The sequence below is a fragment of the Oncorhynchus nerka genome, linkage group LG4, assembly GCF_034236695.1.
Source record: "Oncorhynchus nerka isolate Pitt River linkage group LG4, Oner_Uvic_2.0, whole genome shotgun sequence".
NCBI classification, from domain to species: Eukaryota; Metazoa; Chordata; class Actinopteri; order Salmoniformes; family Salmonidae; genus Oncorhynchus; species Oncorhynchus nerka.
Window position 1 is genome coordinate 4314900 of NC_088399.1, and position 27732 is coordinate 4342631.

The 27732-nt window shown below is 38.8% G+C and overlaps 1 protein-coding gene across 1 annotated transcript in view; it reads left to right on the plus strand.

Moving 5' to 3' along the window:
- Window positions 1–27732, plus strand: part of LOC115125630 (netrin receptor DCC-like) — a 454667-nt gene that overhangs the window by 413198 nt on the left and 13737 nt on the right. The window contains exons 10-12 of the mRNA XM_065017122.1: window positions 12494–12653; window positions 18574–18728; window positions 22568–22716. Coding sequence (XP_064873194.1) covers window positions 12494–12653; window positions 18574–18728; window positions 22568–22716 — 464 coding nt within the window. The remainder of the gene's footprint in view (window positions 1–12493; window positions 12654–18573; window positions 18729–22567; window positions 22717–27732) is intronic.

Here is a 27732-nt window from a genome sequence, read left to right on the forward strand (position 1 = left end):
AAGGACATTCAAAGACTGACTGGTCTCCTAGTCTCTGCCGCTGAAAAACATCCCCACAGCATGATGCTGCCACCACCATGCTTCACCGTAGAGATGGTGCCAGGTTTCCTCCAGACGTGACGCTTGGCATTCAGGCCAATGAGTTCAATCTTGGTTCCATCAGACCAGATAATCTTGTTTCTCATGGCCATGTAGTGTGCCTTTTACTGAGGAGTGGCTTCTGCCTGGCCACTCTACCATAAAGGTCTGATTGGTGGAGTGCTGCATAGATGGTTGTCCCATCTCCACAGAGGAACTGTGGAGCTCCGTCAGACTGACCATCGTGTTCTTAGTCACCTCCCTGAGCAAAGCCCTTCTCCCCAATTGCTCAGTTTGGCCGGGCGGTCAGCTCTAGGAAGAGTTTTGGTGGATCCAAACTTCTTACATTGAAGAATGATGGAGGCCACTGTGTTCTTGGGGACCTTCAAATGCTGCAGAATTTTTTTGATACCCTTTCCCAGATCTATGCCTCGACACAATCCTGTCTCGGGGGCTCTACGGAAAATTGTATTCGACCTCATGGCTTGGTTTTTGCCCTGACATGCACTGTCAACTGTGGGACCATATATAGACAGGTGTGTGCCTTTCCAAATCACGTCCAATCAATTGAATTTACCACCAGGTGGACTCCAATCAAGTTGTAGAAACATCTCAAGGATGATCAATGGAAACGGGATGCAGCTGAGCTCAATGTGGAGTCTCATAGCAAAGGGTCTGAATACTTATTTAAATAAGGGATTTCTGGTACTATAAATACAGGTACTCTAAGTACTGGTACTATAAATACAGATACTAGGGTCTGAATACTTATGTAAATCACGCATTTGTTTTACTTTTCTTTTATAAATCATTGGCTTAAGACACACATGACTTCTAATTAAATGAACCTTTTTCTTCCATTCCATATTTCAGATGATCAGTGGATGGCTGTATGAACCCAAATTCACTGGATTGGTTTATGTCATTAGAATATTTACCACTTGCCCCTCAAATGAGCCCTGAAATTTAGTGGAAAAAGTGGGCATTAGTCCTTGCACCAAAGTGGGCATTAGATTGGTACCAAAGTAGGCATTAGTCCTGGCACCATTAGTCCTGACACCAAAGTGGCCATTAGTCCTGGCACCATTAGTCCTGACACCAAAGTGGCCATTAGTCCTGGCCCCATTAGTCCTGGCACCATTAGTCCTGGCACCAAAGTGGCCATTAGTCCTGGCACCAAAGTGGGTATTAGTCCTGGCACCATTATCCCTGGCACCATTAGTCCTGGCACCATTAGTACTGCACCATTAGTCCTGGCGCCATTAGTCCTGACACCAAAGTGGCCATTAGTCCTGGCACCATTAGTCCTGGCACCATTAGGCCTGACACCAAAGTGGCCATTAGTCCTGGCACCATTAGTCCTGGCACCATTAGTCCTGACACCAAAGTGGCCATTAGTCCTGGCACCATTAGTCCTGACACCAAAGTGGCCATTAGTCCTGGCCCCATTAGTCCTGGCACCATTAGTCCTGGCACCAAAGTGGCCATTAGTCCTGGCACCAAAGTGGGTATTAGTCCTGGCACCATTAGCCCTGGCACCATTAGTCCTGGCACCATTAGTACTGCACCATTAGTCCTGGCGCCATTAGTCCTGACACCAAAGTGGCCATTAGTCCTGGCACCATTAGTCCTGGCACCATTAGTCCTGGCACCAAAGTGGCCATTAGTCCTGACACCAAAGTGGCCATTAGTCCTGGCACCATTAGTCCTGGCACCATTAGTGGGTATTAGTCCTGGCACCATTAGGGCTGACACCAAAGTGGCCATTAGTCCTGGCACCATTAGTCCTGGCACCATTAGACCTGGCACCAAAGTGGGTATTAGTCCTGGCACCATTAGTCCTGACACCAAAGTGGCCATTAGTCCCTTACACCATTAGTCCTGGCACCAAAGTGGTCATTAGTCCTGGCACCATTAGTCCTGACACCAAAGTGGCCATTAGTCCTGGCACCATTAGTCCTGGCACCAAAGTGGGTATTAGTCCTGGCACCATTAGTCCTGACACCAAAGTGGCCATTAGTCCCTTACACCATTAGTCCTGGCACCAAAGTGGTCATTAGTCCTGGCACCATTAGTCCTGGCACCATTAGTCCTGGCACCAAAGTGGTCATTAGTCCTGGCACCATTAGACCTGGCACCATTAGTCCTGGCACCATTAGTCCTGGCACCATTAGACCTGACACCAAAGTGGCCATTAGTCCTGGCACCATTAGTCCTGGCACCAAAGTGGCCATTAGTCCTGGCACCATTAGTCCTGGCACCAAAGTGGCCATTAGTCCTGGCACCATTAGTCCTGGCACCAAAGTGGTCCTGGTCCTGACACCAAAGTGGCCATAGTCCTGGCACCATTAGTCCTGGCACCATTAGTCCTGGCACCAAAGTGGTCATTAGTCCTGGCACCATTAGACCTGGCACCATTAGTCCTGGCACCATTAGACCTGACACCAAAGTGGCCATTAGTCCTGGCACCATTAGTCCTGACACCAAAGTGGCCATTAGTCCTGGCACCATTAGTCCTGACCTGGCACCAAAGTGGGTATTATCCTGGCACCATTAGTCCTGACACCAAAGTGGCCATTAGTCCAAAGTGGGCCATTAGTCCTGGCACCAAAGTGGTTGATGGTTACCAGTTACACCATTAGTCCTGGACCAAAGATGGAGACAGACACAGTCCTGACACCATTAGTCCTGGCACCATTTAGTCCAAATGGCTGACCAATGACATTTTTTAGTCCTGATTTTCACTTTTCAAAGTGAAACGCTATTTTATTATTCCCTTGACACCCAACACTGACACACACACACACACACACACACATTAGTCCTGGCACCAAAGTGGTCATTAGTCCTGGCACCACGCACACCTGGCACCATTAGTCCTGGCACCAAAGTGGTCATTAGTCCTGGCACCATTAGCCTGGCACCATTAGTCCTGGCACCATTAGACACACACACCAAACACTCATTAGTCCTAAATGCACCATTAGTCCTGGCAGCAAGCACTCTTTCATTGTTACTCCTGGCACCATAGTTTACACTCTTTCATCGTTTCCAATGTCCCTTACACCATTAGTCCTGGCACCAAATGGCCATAGTTTACACTCTTTCATTGTCCTAAATATCCATGGTTTACACTCTTTCACCAAATGGTCATTTAGTCCTGGCACCTTAAACCTGGCACTCTTTCATTGTCTCTAAATGGCCACCATTTAGTCCTTTCACACCAAATGGCCATTAGTCCTGGCACCATTAGTCCTGGCACCAAATGGCCATTAGTCCTCTTTCACCATTAGTCCTGACACCAAAGTGGCCATAGTTTACACTCTTTCATCGTTTCTCTAAATGGCCATTAGTCCTGGCACCAAAGTGGTCATTAGTCCTGGCACCATTAGTCCTGGCACCATTAGTGGCCTAGTTTACACCAAAGTGGTCATTAGTCCTGGCACCATTTGTTGTTGCCTGACCCCCTGGCTTACACCTTGTATTTGTCCTGGCAGCTGAAAATCTTTGGTCTGAAGAATTGACTTTGACACTTTGAAATAGGAAAAGTGGCCAATTTCACATCCTCTTCCACCATTAGTCCTGACACCAAATGGGCATTATACCTGGACCAAAGTAGTGCATTAGTCCTGACACCAAAGTGGGCCTTTTCCCTTCCCCGACAGAGGCTTAAGGCTTGTCTAGTTCTACTCCCAAAGTGATGTGTGGAGGTCAGTCATTGACCAAAGATGGACAAAGACACACTATTCTCTATGGGCCCTGGTCAAAAGTAGTGCACTTTAAAGGTCAATTTTGGGACGGGCTAACTCTTTGTGGCAGAGTCAGCAAATACTGTAGGTACAAGACAAACAATATCCACAGGATAAGTCCTCCCCTATGACCTCTGATTTTTTCTGGACAGATAAATTGGGCATTTTTTCACCATTCTTTTTCAAAAGACAACATCTTCTCACCCCAGTAAATAGATGTGGGGGGTCTTTTAAAATCTCATTCTTTCTTTTGGATTTTTTATAAAATGTGTTCATACGTTGTGTTTCCTTGTGGAATACACTAGACAGGGATTGTGTTGTGCCAAGTGTCTGCTGTTCTTCAGTGAGTTAACAGGGTGAGGGCTGGTCCTTCTGTCACTTATTCACTGATGACCGTGTGTGTTAAGCTATAAGGCTTTTGAGTGTGACATGGGCTGGTGTGTGTGTGTGTGTGTGTGTGAGGTGTGTGTGACACACACACGCGCACACATGGGCTGGTGTGTGCACACACACGCAGGTTAGTGTGGCACACGCAGGATTATCAGAAGTGAGAAAACACCTGTCAGCTTCTTTTTGGACTATGCCCTCAGTCAGCCACAGTCTCTACCTACACATTATAGTTACCACACCTGGTCTGACTCAGTGTTGTCTCTCTACCTACAGTATTATAGTTACCACACCTGGTCTGACTCCTAGTGTTGTCTCTCTACCTACAGTATTATAGTTACCACACCTGGTCTGACTCCTAGTGTTGTCTCTCTACCTACAGTATTATAGTTACCACACCTGGTCTGACTCTAGTGTTGTCTCTCTACCTACAGTATTATAGTTACCACACCTGGTCTGATGGTTAATGGTAATAGTTAGCCTTTATAATTATAGTTAGCCTTTATGGTTTTAGTTAGCCTTTATGGTTATAGTTAGCCTTTATAATTATAGTTAGCCTTTATAATTATAGTTAGCCTTTATGGTAATCATTATCTTTATAATTATAAATAGCCATTATGTTTTAGTTAGCACTTTATGGTTATAGTTAGCCTTTATAATTATAGTTAGCCTTTATAATTATAGTTTACCTTTGTAATTATAGTTAGCCTTATAATGGCCATAGTTTACACTCTTTATGGTTATAGTTAGCCTTTATAATTATAGTTTACACTCTTTTATAGTTAGCCTTTAAATTATAGTTAGCCTTTATAATCATCGTTTCTCTAAATGTTAGCCTTTATAATTATAGTTTTATAGTTAGCCTTTATAATTATAGTTAGCCTTTAAATGTTAGCCTTTATAATTATAGTTAGCCTTTATAGTTATAGTTAGCCTTTATTTATAGTTAGCCTTTAAATGGCCTTTATTATAGTTACTTTATAATTATAGTTTCTTTATAATTATAGTTAGCCTTTATAGTTTAGTTACTCTTTATGGTTATAGTTAGCCTTTATAATTATAGTTAGCCTGTATAATTATAGTTACCTTTATGGTTATAGTTAGCCTTTATTGTTATAGTTAGCCTTTATAATTATAGTTAGCCATAGGTAATTACACTTTATTGTTATAGTTAGCCTTTAAATGTTAGCCTTTATGGTTATAGTTAGCTCTTTACAATTATAGTTAGCTTTTATAATCATAGTTAATGGGTTATAGTTTACACTTATAGTTAGCAGAAAGTTAGATATTATTTACATTTACATTTACATTTAAGTCATTTAGCAGACGCGCTTATCCAGAGCCTTTTGGTGCTTTCACCTTATGACATCCTGTGGAACAGCCACTTTACAATAGTGCATCTAGGTCTTTTAAGGGGGATTGTTTATCCTCCAGGTATTCCTGAAAATCTTTGGTCTCCGAAGGTGGTGATTGACTTTCCTGCGTCGTGAGGGAGTTTGTTCCAATTGGAAGAAGTGGAAAGTTTTGACTGGGCTGAGCGGGAACTGTACTTCCTCAGTGGTAGGGAGGCCCCCAGGCTGGATCGCAGTGCCCTTACTTGGGTGTAGGGCCTGATCAGAGCCTGGAAGTGAGGTGGTCCCCTCACAGCTTCCCATGGTCTTGTAGCGGATGCGAGCCCTGGAAGCCAGTGGAAGAGCGGAGGAGTGCACTGATATAACTTGGGAAGGTTGAACACCAGGGGGCCATTTGGATGAAGTTTAGCACAGGCCTCCCTCCTTCAGTAATCCAGACAGAGATGACAAGTGCCTGGAAGGCTTGTCCTGTGTGAGGCAGGGTCTACTCCCAAATGTTGTAGAGCATGAACCTACAGGAACGGGCCACCGCTTTGATGTTATTTGAGAATGACAGGGTGTTGTCCAGGATCACGCCAGGTTCTTAGCCTGGGACAACACAATGGAGTTGTCACCCTGATGGCTCATGGAACCAGTCTTCCCCGGGAGGAAGAGCAGCTCCGTGCAGCTTGAGGTGATGATCCGTCATCCACACTGATATGTCTGCCAGACATGCAGAGATGGGATTTGGTCGTCAGAAGGGGGAAAGGAGAAGATTAATTGTGTGTCTCTGCAGCAATGATAGGAGAGACCATGTGAGGTTATGACAGAGCCAAGTGACTTGGTGTATAGCGGAATAGGAAGGGCAGAACAGAGCCCTGGGGGACACCAGTGGTGAAACGTGGTGAGGAGACGGATTCTCGCCACGCCAGGATACCTGTCAGGTCCAATCCCTGGGCCGCGCCGGATGACCTCGGAGAGGGTGACCTGATGGTTGTATCGAAGGCAGCCGAGTCTGAAGGATGAGATAGAGGAGAGAGAGTTTTTAGCAGTGCGGAGCCATTCTTTTTACAAAAGAGCAGTCATCTTGAATGACCCCAGTCTTGAAACCTGACTGATTTGGATCAAGAAGGTCATTCTGAGAGAGATAGCGGGAGAGCTGGCCAAGGACGGCTTCGTTCTTTTGGAGAGAAAAGAAAGAAGGGATATTTTAGTATCGGAGGGAATGTGTTTTTCAGAAGGGGTGTTTCCTTCTGGAAGGGACACTGAGGTAAGGGAGAAGGTCACCGGAGATGGTCTGGAGAAGAGACAGGGATTGTGTTGTGCCAAGTGTCTGCTGTTCTTCAGTGAGTTAACAGGTTGTTGGGGGCTGGTCCAAGACTGAGATGTCATCTGGAGAGAGAGGGGAGAAAGAGGTCAGAGCACAGGGTAGGGCAGTGAGCAGAACCAGTGTCGTTTGACTTAGCAAACGAATCGGATGTCTTTCTTTTCAAAATGGTTGTGACATCTGCAGAGCTGGGAGGAGTGGGTGAGGGGGAGGAGGATTCAAGAGGGAGGAGAAGGTGGCAAAGAGCTTCCTAGGGTTAGAGGCAGATGCTTGGAATTTAGAGTGGTAGAAAGTGGCTTTTCTGCATCAGAGGAGGAAAATGTAGAAGGGAGTGAAAAATGCCAGGTCTGCAGGGAGGCTTTTCTCCATTTCCGCTGGACGGATGCCCTGTTCTGTGAGCTCGCAATGAGTCTCGAGCCACGGAGTAGGGGAGGACCGAGCCGGCCTGGAGGATAGGGGACATGACTCAAAGGATGCAGAAAGGGAGGAGAGGAGGGTTGTCAGAATCAGGAGATAGGTTGGAGAAGGTTTGAGCAGAGGGAAGAGATGATAGTATGGAAGAGGAGAGAGTACCGGGGGAGAGAGAGCTGGTTGGGACGGCGCGATACCTAGTGTTGTTGGATGAGAGCTCTACCTTGGAGGGGAGTTGCAGTAGGTTATAGGAACAGCATCTGGTAAAGATGAGGTCGATAGTTAGCCTTGTTATAGTTAGCCTTTATAATTATAGTTAGCCTTTATAATTATAGTCTGATAATTATAGTTAGCCTTTATGGTTATAGTTGTCTTTATAATTATAGTTATTATAATCATAGTTAGCCTTTATGGTTATAGTTACCACCTGGTTATGATTTATAATTATAGTTAGTTAATGGTTATAGTTAGCCTTTATAATTATAGTTAGCCTTTATGGTTATAGTTAGCCTTTATGGTTATAGTTAGCCTTTATAATTATAGTTAGCCTTTATAATTATATAATTATAGTTAGCCTTTATGGTTATAGTTAGCCTTTATAATTATAGTTAGCCTTTATGGTTTTATAAATATAGTTAGCCTTTATATAGTTATAGTTAGCCTTTATAATTATAGTTAGCCTTTATAATTATAGTTAGCCTTTATAATTATAGTTAGCCTTTATGGTTATAGTTAGCCTTTATAATTATAGTTAGTCTTTATAATTATAGTTAGCCTTTATAATTATAGGTTTATAGTTAGTTTATGGTTATAGTTAGCCTTTATAATTATAGTTAGCCTTTATAATTATAGTTAGCCTTTATGGTAATAGTTAGCCTTTATAATTATAGTTAGCCTTTATAATTATAGTTAGCCTTTATGGTTATAGTTAGCCTTTATAATTATAGTTAGCCTTTATAATTAGCCTTTGTAATTATAGTTAGTTAGCCTTTATGGTTATAATTAGCCTTTATAATTATAGTTAGCCTTTATGGTTATAGTTAGTCTTTATAATTATAGTTAGCCTTTATGGTTATAGTTAGCCTTTATAATTATAGTTAGCCTTTATAATTATAGTTAGCCTTTATAATTATAGTTAGCCTTTATGGTTATAGTTAGCCTTTATAATTATAGTTAGCCTTTATTATAGTTAGCATATAGTTAGCCTTTATTATAGTTAGTTTTATAATTATAGTTAGCCTTTATGGTAATAGTTATTTAGTTATAGTTAGCCTTTATAATTATAGTTAGCCTTTATGGTTATAGTTAGCCTTTACAATTATAGTTAGCTTTTATAATCATAGTTAGCCTTTATGGTTATAATTAGCCTTTATAATTATAGTTAGCCTTTATGGTTATAGTTAGTCTTTATAATTATAGTTAGCCTTTATGGTTATAGTTAGCCTTTATAATTATAGTTAGCCTTTATAATTATAGTTAGCCTTTATGGTTATAGTTAGTCTTTATAATTATAGTTAGCCTTTATAATCATAGTTAGCCTTTATGGTTATAGTTAGCCTTTATGGTTATAGTTAGCCTTTATAATTATAGTTAGCCTTTATGGTTATAGTTAGCCTTTATAATTATAGTTAGCCTTTATGGTTATAGTTAGCCTTTATGGTTATAGTTAGCCTTTATGGTTATAGTTAGCCTTTATGGTTATAGTTAGCCTTTATAATTATAGTTAGCCTTTATGGTTATAGTTAGCCTTTATAATTATAGTTAGCCTTTATTGTTATAGTTAGTCTTTATAAATATAGTTAGTCTTTGTAAATATAGTTAGTCTTTGTAAATATAGTTAGCCTTTATAATTATAGTTAGCCTTTATAATTATAGTTAGCCTTTATAATTATAGTTAGTCTTTATGGTAATAGTTAGCCTTTATAATTATAGTTAGCCTTTATAATTATAGTTAGTCTTTATGGTAATAGTTAGCCTTTATAATTATAGTTAGTCTTTATAATTATAGTTAGCCTTTATAATTATAGTTAGCCTTTATGGTTTTAGTTAGCCTTTATGGTTATAGTTAGCCTTTATAATTATAGTTAGCCTTTATAATTATAGTTAGCCTTTATGGTAATAGTTAGCCTTTATAATTATAGTTAGCCTTTATGGTTTTAGTTAGCCTTTATGGTTATAGTTAGCCTTTATAATTATAGTTAGCCTTTATAATTATAGTTAGCCTTTGTAATTATAGTTAGCCTTTATAATTATAGTTAGCCTTTATGGTTATAGTTAGCCTTTATAATTATAGTTAGCCTTTATATTTATAGGTAGCCTTTATGGTTATAGTTAGCCTTTATAATTATAGTTAGCCTTTATAATTATAGTTAGCCTTTATAATTATAGTTAGCCTTTATGGTTATAGTTAGCCTTTATAATTATAGTTAGCCTGTATAATTATAGTTAGCCTTTATGGTTATAGTTAGCCTTTATTGTTATAGTTAGCCTTTATAATTATAGTTAGCCTTTATGGTAATAGTTAGCCTTTATTGTTATAGTTAGCCTTTATAATTATAGTTAGCCTTTATGGTTATAGTTAGCCTTTACAATTATAGTTAGCTTTTATAATCATAGTTAGCCTTTATGGTTATAATTAGCCTTTATAATTATAGTTAGCCTTTATGGTTATAGTTAGTCTTTATAATTATAGTTAGCCTTTATGGTTATAGTTAGCCTTTATAATTATAGTTAGCCTTTATAATTATAGTTAGCCTTTATAATTATAGTTAGCCTTTATGGTTATAGTTAGTCTTTATAATTATAGTTAGCCTTTATAATCATAGTTAGCCTTTATGGTTATAGTTAGCCTTTATGGTTATAGTTAGCCTTTATAATTATAGTTAGCCTTTATGGTTATAGTTAGCCTTTATAATTATAGTTAGCCTTTATGGTTATAGTTAGCCTTTATGGTTATAGTTAGCCTTTATGGTTATAGTTAGCCTTTATAATTATAGTTAGCCTTTATGGTTATAGTTAGCCTTTATAATTATAGTTAGCCTTTATTGTTATAGTTAGTCTTTATAAATATAGTTAGTCTTTGTAAATATATAGTTAGTCTTTATAATTATAGTTAGCCTTTATAATTATAGTTAGCCTTATTTATAATTATAGTTAGCCTTTATAATTATAGTTAGCCTTTATAATTATAGTTAGCCTTTATGGTAATAGTGTAACGGCGTTCTTCGTTTGTTGAAAGAGAGGACCGAAATGCAGCGTGGTGGTTATTCATGATCTTTAATGAAGGATCGCGATACATGAAAAAACTATACACATGCAAAACAACAAAACGGAACGTGAAACCTACTACAGCCTATCTGGTGAACACTACACGGAGACAGGAACAATCACCCACGAAATACACAGTGAAACCCAGGCTACCTAAATACGGTTCCCCATCAGAGACAACAAGAATCACCTGACTCTGATTGGGAACCGCCTCAGGCAGCCAAGCCTATACAACACCCCTACTCAGCCGCGATCCCAAATACGACAAACCCCAATACGAAAATACAATACATAAACCCATGTCACACCCTGGCCAGACCAAATATATAACGAAAACAAAAAACACTATGACCAAGGCGTGACAAATAGTTAGCCTTTATAATTATAGTTAGTCTTTATAATTATAGTTAGCCTTTATAATTATAGTTAGCATTTATAATTATAGTTAGCCTTTATAATTATAGTTAGCCTTTATTGTTATAGTTAGCCTTTATAATTATAGTTAGCCTTTATGGTTATAGTTAGCCTTTATGGTTATAGTTAGCCTTTATGGTTATATTTAGCCTTTATAATTATAGTTAGCCTTTATAATTATAGTTAGCCTTTATGGTTATAGTTAGCCTTTTTGGTTATAGTTAGCCTTTATGGTTATAGTTAGCCTTTATAATTATAGTTAGCCTTTATGGTTATAGTTAGCCTTTATAATTATAGTTAGCCTTTATAATTATAGTTAGCCTTTATAATTATAGTTAGCATTTATAATTATAGTTAGCCTTTATAATTATAGTTAGCCTTTATGGTTATAGTTAGCCTTTATAATTATAGTTAGCCTTTATGGTAATAGTTAGCTTTCATTCCATATCTCCCAGTTTTGATGAATCAATGGTGTATGTTGTCCATAAGAAATGCCTTGATGTCAAACAGTAACATGACTGTATCAATACATTCCTGTAACGATGGCATGTCCATCTGAACATGTCTGATCTCATTCCAGAACATACATGGTTTCAGATCCATATATCATGTCACCAACAGACAGTCAACAGGACATTCAGTGTTACATCATACTACATACAACGTTACAGTATACTACATACAACGTTACAGTATACTACATACAACGTTACAGTATATTACATACAACGTTACAGTATACTACATACAACGTTACAGTATATTACATACAATGTTACAGTATATTACATACAATGCTGTTACCACCGATTTACATTCAGCTACTCAACTGTAAACATCTCCCACTCTCTCTCTCTCTCTCTCTGTCTCTCTCTCTCTCTCTCTCTCTCTCTCTCTCTCTCTCTCTCTCTCTCTCTCTCTCTCTCTGTCTCTCTCTCTCTCTCTCTCTCTCTCTCTCTCTCTCTCTCTCTCTGTCTCTCTCTGTCTCTCTCTCTCCCTCTCTCTCTCTCTCTGTCTCTCTCTCTCTCTCTCTCTCTCTCTGTCTCTCTCTCTCTCTCTCTCTCTCTGCTGCTGTATCTTCTGAATGACACTATTCTATTATTCACTTCTTCTTCACTGTATTAACTTAACTCTTTACTGAAAATAATGATTTTGTCTGTGATCTTCTTTATCACTTGTTCTTCCTCTCTTTCCTCATCTTCTCATTCCATCGGCCATACTCCTCTTGTTTTATTCATTCCCTCCCTCCCTCCCTCCCACCCACCCTCCCTCATTCCCACCCTCCCTCCCACCCACCCTCCCTCGTCCTCGTCCTCCTTCTCTCCCTGCCTCCCTCCCTCCTTCCCTGTTCTCCTCCTCCTCCTCCTCTTCCTCCCCGTCCTCCCCTTCCTCCCTTCCTTCCCTCCCTCCCTCTTTCCTAAATAACTAACATACCTAACTAGAACCAGTAGCCAGCCCAACACCAGCTCCTCAGGTCCCTAGCCCTGAGTCCCCTACTTCTTTGACTTACTCCTCTCCTCCCCCACCAGTTGTCCCCAGCTCAGGTGTCCTCCTCCCCTCTGCTCCCCGTGACGTGGTCCCTGTCCTAGTTTCCAGCCGTTTTGTCCGCCTCAGCTGGCGCCCCCCGCAGGAGACCAGAGGAACTGTCCAGACTTACGGCATATACTACTCCCAAGACACGGTCAACAGGTACGGTAAAATACCACACAGTCAACAGGTACGGTAAAATACTACACAGTCAACAGGTACGGTAAAATACTACACGGTCAGCAGGTTAAATACTACACTGTCAGCAGGTTAAATACTACACGGTCAACAGGTTAAATACTACACGGTCAGCAGGTTAAATAATACACGGTCAGCAGGTTAAATACTACACGGTCAGCAGGTTAAATACTACACGGTCAGCAGGTTAAATACTACACGGTCAGCAGGTTAAATACTACAGCAGGTTAAATACTACACGGTTAAATACTAGCAGGGTTAAATACTACACGGGTTAAATACTACGGTCAACAGGTTAAATACTACACGGTCAGCAGGTTAAATACTACAGCAGGTTAAATACTAGCAGGTTAAATACTACACGGTCAGCAGGTTAAATACTACGGTCAGCAGGTTAAATACTACACGGTCAACAGGTTAAATACTACGGTCAGCAGGTTAAATACTACGGTCAGGGTTAAATACTACACGGTCAGCAGGTTAAATACTACGGTCAGCAGGTTAAATACTACACGGTCAGCAGGTTAAATACTACACGGTCAGCAGGTTAAATACTACACGGTCAGCAGGTTAAATACTACACGGTCAGCAGGTTAAATACCACACGGTCAGGTTTAAATACTACACGGTCAGCAGGTTAAATACTACGGTCAGCAGGTTAAATACTACACGGTCACTGGGTTAAATACAGGTCAGCAGGTTAAACTACTCAGCAGGTTAAATACGGTCAACAGGTTAAATACTACGGTCAGCAGGTTAAATACTACCACAGGTTAAACCACCACGGTCAACAGGTTAAATACTACGGTCAGCAGGTTAAATACTACACGGTCAGCAGGTTAAATACTACACGGTCAACAGGTTAAATACTACGGTCAGGGTTAAATACTACGGTCAGCAGGTTAAATACTAGGTCAGCAGGTTAAATACTACGGTTAAATACTACAGGTCAGGTTAAATACTACACGGTCAGGTCAGGTTAAATACTACGGTCAGCAGGTCAAATACAGGTCAACAGGTTAAATACTACAGCAGGTTAAATACTACGGTCAGCAGGTTAAATACTACGGTCACAGGTTAAATACAGCAGGTTAAATACTACACGGTCAGCAGGTTAAATACTACGGTCAGCAGGTTAAATACTACGGTCACAGGTTAAATACTACACGGTCAGCAGGTTAAATACTACACGGTTAAATACAGGTCAGCAGGTTAAATACTACACGGTCAGCAGGTTAAATACTACACGGTCAACAGGTTAAATACACGGTCAGCAGGTTAAATACTACGGTCAGCAGGTTAAATACTACACGGTCAGCAGGTTAAATACTACACGGTCAGTTAAATACCACACGGTCAACAGGTTAAATACTACGGTCAGCAGGTTAAATACTACACGGTCAACAGGTTAAATACTACAGGTTAAATACTACACGGTCAGCAGGTTAAATACTCAGCAGGTTAAATACGGTCAGCAGGTTAAATACTACACGGTCAGCAGGTTAAATACTACCACGGTCAGCAGGTTAAATACTACGGTCAACAGGTTAAATACTACGGTCAGCAGGTTAAATACTACACGGTCAACAGGTTAAATACTACGGTCAGCAGGTTAAATACTACACGGTCAACAGGTTAAATACTACACGGTCAGCAGGTTAAATACTACGGTCAGCAGGTTAAATACTACACGGTCAGCAGGTTAAATACTACACGGTCAGCAGGTTAAATACTCAGCACTACACGGTCAGCAGGTTAAATACTACACGGTCAGCAGGTTAAATACTACACGGTCAGCAGGTTAAATACTACGGTCAGCAGGTTAACAGGTTAACTACTACTACGGTCAGCAGGTTAAATACTACACGGTCAGCAGGTTAAATACTACACGGTCAGCAGGTTAAATACTACACGGTCAACAGGTTAAATACTACACAGGTTAAATACAAGCAGGTTAAATACTACACAGGTTAAATACTACACGGTCAGCAGGTTAAATACTACACGGTCAACAGGTTAAATACTACACGGTCAGCAGGTTAAATACGGTCAGCAGGTTAAATACCACACGGTCAACAGGTTAAATACTACACAGTCAACAGGTTAAATACTACACGGTCAGCAGGTTAAATACTACTGGGTCAGCAGGTTAAATACTACGGTCAACATGTTAAATACTACGGTCAACAGGTTAAATACTACGGTCACAGGTTAAATACTACGGTCAACAGGTTAAATACACGGTCTAAATACTACGGTCAGCAGGTTAAATACTACACGGTCAGCAGGTTAAATACTACACGGTCAGCAGGTTAAATACTACACGGTCAACAGGTTTAAATACTCAGCAGGTTAAATACTACACGGTCAGCAGGTTAAATACCACACGGTCAGCAGGTCAGCAGGTTAAATACTCAGCAGGTTAAATACACACGTCGGTTAAATACTACACGGTCAACAGGTTAAATACCACACGGTCAGCAGGTTAAATACCACACGGTCAACAGGTTAAATACTACACACGGTCAGGTCAGGTTAAATACCACACGGTCAGCAGGTTAAATACTACGGTTAAATACTACACGGTCAACAGGTTAAATACTACGGTCAGCGGTTAAATACTACACAACAGGTCAACAGGTTAAATACTACACGGTCAGCAGGTTAAATACTACACGGTCAACAGGTTAAATACTACACGGTTAAATACACGGTCAGGGTTAAATACCACACGGTCAGCAGGTTAAATACTACGGTCAACAGGTTAAATACTCAGCACTACACGGTCAGCAGGTTAATTACTACGGTCAACAGGTAAAATACTACACAGTCAACAGGTTAAATACAGTCAGGGTTAAATACTACACAGTCAACAGGTTAAATACCACGGTCAGCAGGTTAAATACCACACGGTCAGGGTTAAATACTACACAGTCAACAGGTTAAATACTACACGGTCAGCAGGTTAACTACTACGGTCAACATGTTAAATACTACACGGTCAACAGGTTAAATACTACACGGTCAACAGGTTAAATACTACAGCGGTTAACACTACACGCAGGTTAAATACTACACGGTCAGCAGGTTAAATACCACGGTCAGCAGGTCAGGGTTAAATACTACACGGTCAGCAGGTTAAATACAGGTTAAATACTACACGGTCAGCAGGTTAAATACTACACGGTCAGCAGGTTAAATACTACACGGTCAGCAGGTTAAATACTACACGGTCAACAGGTTAAATACCACACGGTCAACAGGTTACATACCACACAGTCAACAGGTTAAATACTACACGGTCAGCAGGTTAAATACTACACAGTCAGCAGGTTACATACCACACAGTCAACAGGTTAAATACTACACAGTCAACAGGTTAAATACTACACGGTCAGCAGGTTAAATACCACACGGTCAACAGGTTAAATACTACACGGTCAGCAGGTTAAATACTACACGGTCAACAGGTTAAATACTACACGGTCAACAGGTTAAATACTACACGGTCAGCAGGTTAAATACCACACGGTTAAATACAACAGGTTAAATACTACGGTCAGCAGGTTAAATACTACACGGTCAACAGGTTAAATACTTAAATACTACGGTCAACAGGTTAAATACTACACAGTCAGTCAGCAGGTTAAATACTACCACGGTTAAATACAACAGGTCAGCAGGTTAAATACCACACGGTCAACAGGTTAAATACTACACGGTCAGCAGGTTAAATACCACACGGTCAACAGGTTAAATACTACACGGTCAGCAGGTTAAATACTACACGGTCAACAGGTTACATACTACACGGTCAACAGGTTAAATACCACACGGTCAACAGGTTAAATACTACACGGTCAGCAGGTTAAATACTACACGGTCAACAGGTTAAATACTACACGGTCAGCAGGTTAAATACCACACGGTCAACAGGTTAAATACTACACGGTCAGCAGGTTAAATACTACACGGTCAAATACTACACGGTCAGCAGGGTTAAATACCACACGGTCAACAGGTTAAATACTACACGGTCAGCAGGTTAAATACTACACGGTCAACAGGTACGGTAAAATACTCTTGAAGATTGTTCCACACAAACAAGGTGCAGGAAAACTAAAAGCTGATTTACTCAGGAGAGACCAAAGGAATTTCCAGTGTTAAAACCTCCCTGGGCCAAGGATGTGGTAACTCACATGTCTAAAGTTTAGTAATGATGTTCGGTACAGTGGAACTTTTAGTCAAATGTTTTTCTAAATGAAAACATGTATTAACGTACGTGACATAAACAAACAGATCTCACTTCGGGGGAATAAGAGAAATGCTTCAGTGCATTTACTGTTTATCGAAATTCGAGAAGGATCACCAACAAAATCAGATGTAGAACTTAGAAATGTAGAAATCTGTTTCTCAGTTTCCTGATCGATTGCCAGTCCACGACAGTGTCAGGGTTCCTTACTTTGGCCCAGGCCGGATTTCTCATCTGAATGAAGCTCCGAACAAAATCAAGAGGCAGATCTATCTTTGACTCTGAATTGTTTAAAAGGGGCGTGTTTATCTGCCAAAGGATTAAATATGGAGGAGAACATTTCTAGAGCCACGAGGGTCACGAGGATACAGTGGCTAAAACACAGTAAAAATTGATGAGGAGACAACTTTTTAAAATGTCTCTACTTAATTAAACTGGGATGACTATTTTGCTGATTCGTATCTCTATTACACACTATGGGACAAGGTTCAATAAGATCATATGCAACTTCTTCCACTATAAATAATAATTTACCCCAATGTCTTCATCAGAGACAAATCGTTTAACCATGTTTCCTAGACAACCAGAATGTCAGGACACGAGTCCCGAACCCAAACGCACGTTTAGGTGCAATAGCCCAAGTCACCTCGGAGATTTAAAGTCATAAGGGGTTTTCAGCTCATTCAATTAAGAAACTTAATCATCTGCCAGCTATTTGTGAGACTTTGCCAAGGCCCCTGGCCAACCACGTGAGAGCAGAGCAGACTGAGCATTTCACAGACCTCCCTCAAGTTGCTGGATAAAGGGTGCTGGGGGGCAGGACCTGGGAGAGCAATATTGACAGAGCAGTCACTGATCATCACTTAAAATAGTATATATATATATTTTTAAATCCATCTCAGGTCCCATGCCCATCTAGTCAGTGAGATTTGAATGGGGATGAAGAGGTGCTGAAATCCTCTGGGATTTTACAGTTTCTGCAGGAGGGATTATATGAATTGAATGGTATTTTGGAAAAGACGTCTGATGCCTTTTCCAGTGCTTTTTTCTGATCCTGTCTCTCCTTACTGGGAGTCTGTTTCTGTGTGTGTGTGTGTGTGTGTGTGTGTGTGTGTGTGTGTGTGTGTGTGTGTGTGTGTGTGTGTGTGTGTGTGTGTGTGTGTGTGTGTGTGTGTGTGTGTGTGTGTGTGTGTGTGTGTGTGTGTGTGTGTATGTGTGTGTGTGTGTGTGTGTGTGTGTGTGTGTGTATGTGTGTGTGTGTGTGTGTGTGTGTGTGTGTGTGTGTGTGTGTGTGTGTGTGTGTGTGTGTGTGTGTGTGTGTGTGTGTGTGTCTGTGTGTGTCTGTGCAGTTCCGGTGCTTCCTCTGTCTATCTGTCTGTTGTTGTTTGAGGAAGCAGTCTCTATGACTGTGTTAAATTAAAGGGAGTATTCTTTAACTGTGTCTGTTGTTGTTTCAGGGAGAGGTCTGTGAATGTGTCTGTTGTTGTTTCAGGGAGAGGTCTGTGAACGTGTCTGTTGCTGTTACAGGGAGAGGTCTGTGAATGTGTCTGTTGTTGTTTCAGGGAGAGGTCTGTGAATGTGTCTGTTGTTGTTTCAGGGAGAGGTCTGTGAACGTGTCTGTTGTTGTTTCAGGGAGAGGTCTGTGAACGTGTCGGAGCCAGAGACCCTCCAGATGACTGTCAGTAACCTGAAGCCAGAGGAGACCTACTCCTTCAGAGTGGTGGCCTACAACGACAACGGGCCCGGAGAGAGATCCGAGACACTCAAACTCACCACGCCGCCTGAGTGTAAGTCTAGTTGAGCCCTGCTCAGTATTCTCACCCGGAGCAGAAATACAGCCTCGTCCCACATAGGCTCCAAGTATAAGTCATACTGACAAAACTTCACATAGCCAGAGCATTGCCCAGTCCATAGTCAACACACAAACCAAATCAAATTGTGTTGGTCGAATACACATATTTATCAGATGTTATTGTGGGTGTAGTGAAATGCTTGTGTTCCTTAGCACCAACAGTGCAGTAGTATCTAACTAAATGCTTGTGTTCCTTAGCACCAACAGTGCAGTAGTATCTAACTAAATGCTTGTGTTCCTTAGCACCAACAGTGCAGTAGTATCTAACTAAATGCTTGTGTTCCTTAGCACCAACAGTGCAGTAGTATCTAACTAAATGCTTGTGTTCCTTAGCGCCAACAGTGCAGTAGTATCTAACTAAATGCTTGTGTTCCTTAGCGCCAACAGTGCAGTAGTATCTAACTAAATGCTTGTGTTCCTTAGCTCCAACAGTGCAGTAGTATCTAACTAAATGCTTGTGTTCTGCAGTAGTATCTAACTAAATGCTTGTGTTCCTTAGCACCAGTAGTATCTAACTAAATGCTTGTGCACCAACAGTAGTAGTATCTAACTAAATGCTTGTGTTCCTTAGCACCAAGTATCTAGTGCAGTGCAGTAGTATCTAACTAAATGCTTGTGTTCCTTAGCACCAACAGTGCAGTAGTATCTAACTAAATGCTTGTGTTCCTTAGCACCAACAGTGCAGTAGTATCTAACTAAATGCTTGTGTTCCTTAGCACCAACAGTGCAGTAGTATCTAACTAAATGCTTGTGTTCCTTAGCACCAACAGTGCAGTAGTATCTAACTAAATGCTTGTGTTCCTTAGCACCAACAGTGCAGTAGTATCTAACTAAATGCTTGTGTTCCTTAGCACCAACAGTGCAGTAGTATCTAACTAAATGCTTGTGTTCCTTAGCACCAACAGTGCAGTAGTATCTAACTAAATGCTTGTGTTCCTTAGCACCAACAGTGCAGTAGTATCTAACTAAATGCTTGTGTTCCTTAGCACCAACAGTGCAGTAGTATCTAACTAAATGCTTGTGTTCCTTAGCACCAACAGTGTAGTATCAACTAAATGCTTGTGTTCCTAGCACCAACAGTGCAGTAGTATCTAACTAAATGCTTGTGTTCCTTAGCACCAACAGTGCAGTAGTATCTAACTAAATGCTTGTGTTCCTTAGCGCCAACAGTGCAGTAGTATCTAACTAAATGCTTGTGTTCCTTAGCACCAACAGTGCAGTAGTATCTAACTAAATGCTTGTGTTCCTTAGCACCAACAGTGCAGTAGTATCTAACTAAATGCTTGTGTTCCTTAGCACCAACAGTGCAGTAGTATCTAACTAAATGCTTGTGTTCCTTAGCACCAACAGTGCAGTAGTATCTAACAGTTCACAACAATGCACACAAATCTAAAAGTAAAAGAATGGAATTAATAAATATATAAATATTAGGATGAGCAATGTCGTAGTCAGGAGTATAAATGTATATATACACTATCCGTTAAAGGTTTGGACCCACCAACTCATTCAAGGGATTTTCTTTATTTGTACTATTTTCTACATTGTAGAATAATAGTGAAGACATCAAAACTATGAAATAACACAATATGGAATCATGTAGTAACCAAAAAAAGTGTTAAACAAATAAAAATACATTTTAGATTTGAGATTCTTCAAGTAGCCACCCTTTGCCTTGATGACAGCTTTTGCGCACACTTGGCATTCTCTCAACCAGCTTTACCTGGAATGCCACCTGGCTGCTTTTCCTTCACTCTTGCGGTCTGACTCAGATCAAACCTTCTCAATTGGGTTGAGGTAGTGGGATTGTGGAGGTACACAACTAATTCATACAGGACAGCCTAGTCACAAAACCCAACCAGAGGTGAAGGTGAAGGACCCACCGCTCCGACAAAACCAGTAATGACCTGGTTTTCCAATGCAGGAGATGAACACCAAGTAATCTGTGCAGTTTCACTGCAGCTCAATCCCCCCGTTCTACCAGTATAAAGTTGTGCGCTTATTGTTTTGCTCTCTTACGACACCCACATGCTGACCGGCAGTCATCTGAACCTACTGTCGTGGACGTCCACATTTTTTTAAAGAGGTCTTCTCACAAACCAGACCGAACCGTTGCAGCTACAAACCAATATCTACAGAGGATACGTTAGCGAACATTCGTTGGTTCGGTTGTTTTGCTCTACGAGGCACAAAAGCTTCATGGGACTCGTCTGAAGGTAACCCAGTACCGGGCTGAAGGTAACCCAGTACCGGGCTGGGTTACCTTCAGCCTGGTACTGGGTTACCTTCAGCCTGGTACTGGGTTACCTTCAGCCTGGTACCAGGCTGAAGGTAACCCATGATTCTTGATTCTTGCTGTCAATTTGCAGTCTACAAATGATTTGTAATTATGTTCCGTCCCCCCCTCCCCCCGTCCTCCCCCTGTCCCCCCCCACCCCCTGTCCCCCCGTCCCCCCTCCCCCCGTCCTCCCCCTGTCCCCCCCCACCCCCCCGTCCCCCGTCCCCCCTCCCCCCGTCCCCCCCCGTCCCCCCGTCCTCCCCCCCGTCCACCCGCCCACCCCCCCCTCCCCCCGTCCCCCGCCCACCCCCCGTCCCCCCGTCCTCCCCCCCCGTCCCCCCCTCCCCCCGTCCCTCCCCCTTCCCCCTGCAGGGTAGAAGGGAGAGCACGGGAACATGACATTCCTCATCTGCTGCTCCAAATACAGTATCACACTAGTACACCAGTAGTCTCACACACACACACACATCTACACACACACACCGTGATGTACCAGTACACTCTCACAAAATAATCTCTATCTTTACTCCATGATTCTGAGCAGAGATCAGCTATAGATTATTCTATATAAGGAGAATAGTAAAACCCTGCCGAAGCAAAGACGGATTTGCCAGCGGATTTGGGGTGTTTTTAGGGCACATGGGAGTGTAATTGAATTATTTCACTCTCTTTCTTTGTCCCTCTCTATCCCACTTGTTTTTTTTTTCCCCTTTTCTCTGCCCGGTCTGAAGCAGCAGTATACAAGGTGGTATTACAGCGTGTGGAAGCTGATTCCAATCTCCCCTGTTCCTTCCTTAGCTCTCCTCTCACTGGGCCCTCATCTGTCCAGTCTGCCAGATTACATTGTTCTATAAAACCTTGTGGAGGTGGAAAACATACCATTTAAAAATCTGCGGCTCACCTTTTTTTAAATCACGCTTTCCTATTAAAACCTTTTAATACCTTTAAAGGTCCCCAATTGAAGCTGTTTAAAAAAAATTAAAATATTATTATTATCTCAATATCAAATCGTTTCTGGGTAATCATTAAAGACCCAGTGCAGTCAAAAACGTGATTCACCTGTTTTTTTATATGTAGTTAAACGCTATGACTCTGGAATAATACTGGGAAATTATGAAAATTATGTTAATGCCTTTTAACTGTAAAAACTTTTAACTGTAAACCCCCCCCCCCCCCCCCGTTCAGACCACTCCCAGACAGTCCTAGAGGAATTATGGCTTGAAAAATTGTTCTTTGTTATTAAGAAGCTGTTTTTGTTTATTTTTGACCATTTTAATTGAAAACAATCACAGTGAATTTACTTAATTGTTACCCAGATATGATTTGATTTTGAGATCAAAATGGCTGCATTGGACCTTTAAGTAACTTAATGTCATTGTTTTCAGGTTAAATAGTCAAAAACAAACAGGAAATAGCTTCGGATGTGTGTGTGTGTGTGTGTGTGTGTGTGTTGTGTGTGTGTGTGTGTGTGTTTCGTTCGTGTGTTCCTGTTCCAGCAGTGCAGGTCCCCGGGCCGGTGGAGAACCTCCAGGTAGGCTCCATCTCTCCCACCTCCATCCAGGCCTCCTGGGATGCCCCAGGCTACGCCAACGGGCCCCTGCTGGGGTACAGACTGCTCTGGACTGAGACACCCTCTGGGAAGGAACAGGTACATGGCTCTCATGGTCCAATCAACATCAGCCCACCTGACACACATATATAATCACATGAATAAACAGTCTATAGCCATATATATAACCATATGAATGAACAGTCTACAGCCATATATATATATATATAACCATATGAATGAACAGTCTACAGCCATATATATATATATATATATAATGAACAGTCTACAGCCATATGAATGAACAGTCTATGAATGAACAGTCCATATATATATATATATATAACCATATGAATGAACAGTCTACAGCCATATATATATATATAACCATATAACAGTCTACCATATGAATGAACAGTCTACAGTCATATATATATATATATATAACCATATGAATGAACAGTCTACAGCTATATATATATATATGAATGTACAGTCTACAGCTATATATATATATATAACCATATGAATGAACAGTCTACAGCCAGCAGTCTATATATATATAATCACATGAATGAACAGTCTATATATATATATATATAACCATATGAATGAACAGTCTACAGCCATATATATATATATAACCATATGAATGAACAGTCTACAGCTATATATATATAACCATATGAATGAACAGTCTACAGCCATATATATATATATATAACCATATGAATGAACAGTCTACAGCCATATATATAATCACATGAATGAACAGTCTACAGTCATATATATATATATAACCATATGAATGTACAGTCTACAGCCATATATATATATATATATATATATAATAACCATATGAATGAAGTCTACAGTATATATATATACCATATGAATGAACAGTCATATATATATATAACCATATGACTGTACAGTCTACAGCCATATATATATATATATAACCATATGAATGAACAGTCTACAGCCATATATATATATAACCATATGAATGAACAGTCTACAGCCATATATATATATATATAACCATATGAATGAACAGTCTACAGCCATATATATATATATATAACCATATGAATGTACAGTCTACAGCCATATATATATATATATATATTTAACCATATGAATGAACAGTCTACAGCCATATATATATAACCATATGAATGAACAGTCTACAGCCATATATATATATATATATAACCATATGAATGAACAGTCTACAGCCATATATATATATATATATATAACCATATGAATGAACAGTCTACAGCCATATATATATATGACCATATGAATGAACAGTCTACAGCCATATATATATATAACCATATGAATGAACAGTCTATAACCATATATATAACCATATGAATGAACAGTCTACAGCCATATATATATATAACCATATGAATGAACAGTCTACAGCCATGTATATATATATAACCATATGAATGAATAGTCTACAGCCATATATATATATAACCATATGAATGAACAGTCTACAGCCATATATATATATATAACCATATGAATGAACAGTCTACAGTCATATATATATAACCATATGAATGAACAGTCTACAGCCATATATATATAACCATATGAATGAACAGTCTACAGCCATATATATATATATATATACCATATGAATGAACAGTCTACAGCTATATATATATATATATATATAACCATATGAATGAACAGTCTACAGCTATATATATATATATATATATATATAACCATATGAATGAACAGTCTACAGCCATATATATATATATATAACCATATGAATGAACAGTCTACAGTCATATATATATAACCATATGAATGAACAGTCTACAGCCATATATATATATATATATAACCATATGAATGAACAGTCTACAGTCATATATATATATAACCATATGACTGTACAGTCTACAGCCATATATATATATATATATATATATATAACCATATGAATGAACAGTCTACAGCCATATATATATATAACCATATGAATGAACAGTCTACAGCCATATATACATATATAACCATATGAATGAACAGTCTACAGCCATATATATATATATATATATATATAACCATATGAATGTACAGTCTACAGCCATATATATATATATATATATTAACCATATGAATGAACAGTCTACAGCCATATATATATATAACCATATGAATGAACAGTCTACAGCCATGTATATATAATCATATGAATTTACAGATCTACAGCCATATATATATATAACCATATGAATGAACAGTCTACAGCCATAATATATATATATATATATATATATATATATATATAACCATATGAATGAACAGTCTACAGCCATATATATATATAACCATATGAATGAACAGTCTACAGCCATGTATATATATAACCATATGAATGAATAGTCTACAGCCATATATATATATATAACCATATGAATGAACAGTCTACAGCCATATATATATATATATAACCATATGAATGAACAGTCTACAGTCATATATATATATATATATAACCATATGAATGAACAGTCTATAGCCATATATATATAACCATATGAATGAACAGTCTACAGCCATATATATATATATAACCATATGAATGAACAGTCTATAGCCATATATATATATATATAACCATATGAATGAACAGTCTATAGCCATATATATATATATATATATATAACCATATGAATGAACAGTCTATAGCCATATATATATATATAACCATATGAATGAACAGTCTATAGCCATATATATATAACCATATGAATGAACAGTCTATAGCCATATATATATATATAACCATATGAATGAACAGTCTACAGTCATATATATATATATATATATATAACCATATGAATGAACAGTCTATATCCATATATATATATATATATGAATGAACATCTACAGCCATATATATATGAATGAACAGTCTATAGCCATATATATATATATAACCATATGAATATAGTCTATAGCCATATATATAATATATATATAACATATGAATGAACAGTCTATAGAATGAACAGTCTATATATATATATATATATATAACCATAATGAACAGTCTATAGTATATATATATATATATAACCATAATGAACAGTCTACAGCCATATATATATATAACCATATATATAAACCATATGAATGAACAGTCTATATAGCCATATATATATATATATAACCATATGAATGAACAGTCTATAGCCATATATATATATATATATATATACCATATGAATGAACAGTCTATAGCCATATATATATATATATATAACAGTCTATATGAATGAACAGTCTATAGCCATATATATACATATATATAACCATATGAATGAACAGTCTATAGCCATATATATATATATAACCATATGAATGAACAGTCTACATATATATATATATAATATAACCATATGCCATATATATATATATATATACCATATGAATGAACAGTCTATAGCCATAGCCATATATACATATATATAACCATATGAATGAACAGTCTATAGCCATATATATATATATAACCATATGAATGAACAGTCTACAGTCTATATATATATATATATATATATAAACCATATGAATGAACAGTCTATAGCCATATATATACATATATATAACCATATGAATGAACAGTCTATAGCCATATATATATATATAACCATATGAATGAACAGTCTACAGTCATATATATGAATGTCTATATATATAACCCATATGAATGAAGTCTATATCCATATATATATATATATAACCATATGAATGAACAGTCTATAGCCATATAATATCTATATATATATATATAAAACCATATGAATGAACAGTCTACAGCCATATATATATATAACCCAATGAATGAACAGTCTACAGTCATGTATATATATAACCATATGAATGAACAGTCTACAGCCATATATATATATAACCATATGAATGAACAGTCTATAGCCATATATATATATATAACCCAATGAATGAACAGTTTACAGTCATGTATATATATAACCATATGAATGAACAGTCTATAGCCATATATATACATATATAATATAATATATATATATATATAACCATATGAATGAACAGTCTTACAGTCATCTATATCCATATATATATAACCATATGAATGAACAGTCTATAGCCATATATTTAACCATATGAATGAACAGTCTACAGCTCTGGGTCACATATATATATATATAACCATATGAATTTTCTATATATATATATAACAAAATGAACAGTTAAGTCATATAATGCAGTCTATGCCATTGAATCAGTCAAGCTCTGGGTAGGTGATTGAATCTCAATAGGTGATAAAGAAATAACAGACGTTTTGAGGGTTTTGACTTCGTTGAAATAAAAGGTGATAAAGAGAGCGATGGGATTGGTGTGTTGCCTGTGAGTCTACCAAAATAGATCTACATTTCCTGTGTCCTGATGATACACACACACACACACAGATCTGAGGTTCGATGTGCTGAATGAACATTGGACTATTTTGAACTTTTTTCGTGGGATAATCTTCATCACCATCATCATCATCACCATCATCACCATCATCATCACCATCATCATCACCATCATCATCATCACCATCATCATCATCAGCACCATCATCATCATCAGCATCATCATCACCATTATCATCATCAGCACCATCATCATCATCAGCATCATCATCATCACCATCATCATCATCATCATCATCATCAGCATCATCATCATCATCATCATCATCATCATCATCATCACCATCATCACCATCATCATCATCACCATCATCATCATCAGCACCATCATCATCACCATCATCATCATCATCATCATCATCATCATCATCACCATCATCATCATCACCATCATCATCATCATCATCATCATCACCATCATCATCATCATCACCATCATCATCATCATCACCATCATCACCATCATCATCATCACCATCATCATCATCACCATCACCATCACCATCATCATCACCATCATCATCATCATCACCATCATCATCATCAGCATCATCATCATCACCATCATCATCATCATCACCATCATCATCACACCATCATCATCATCACC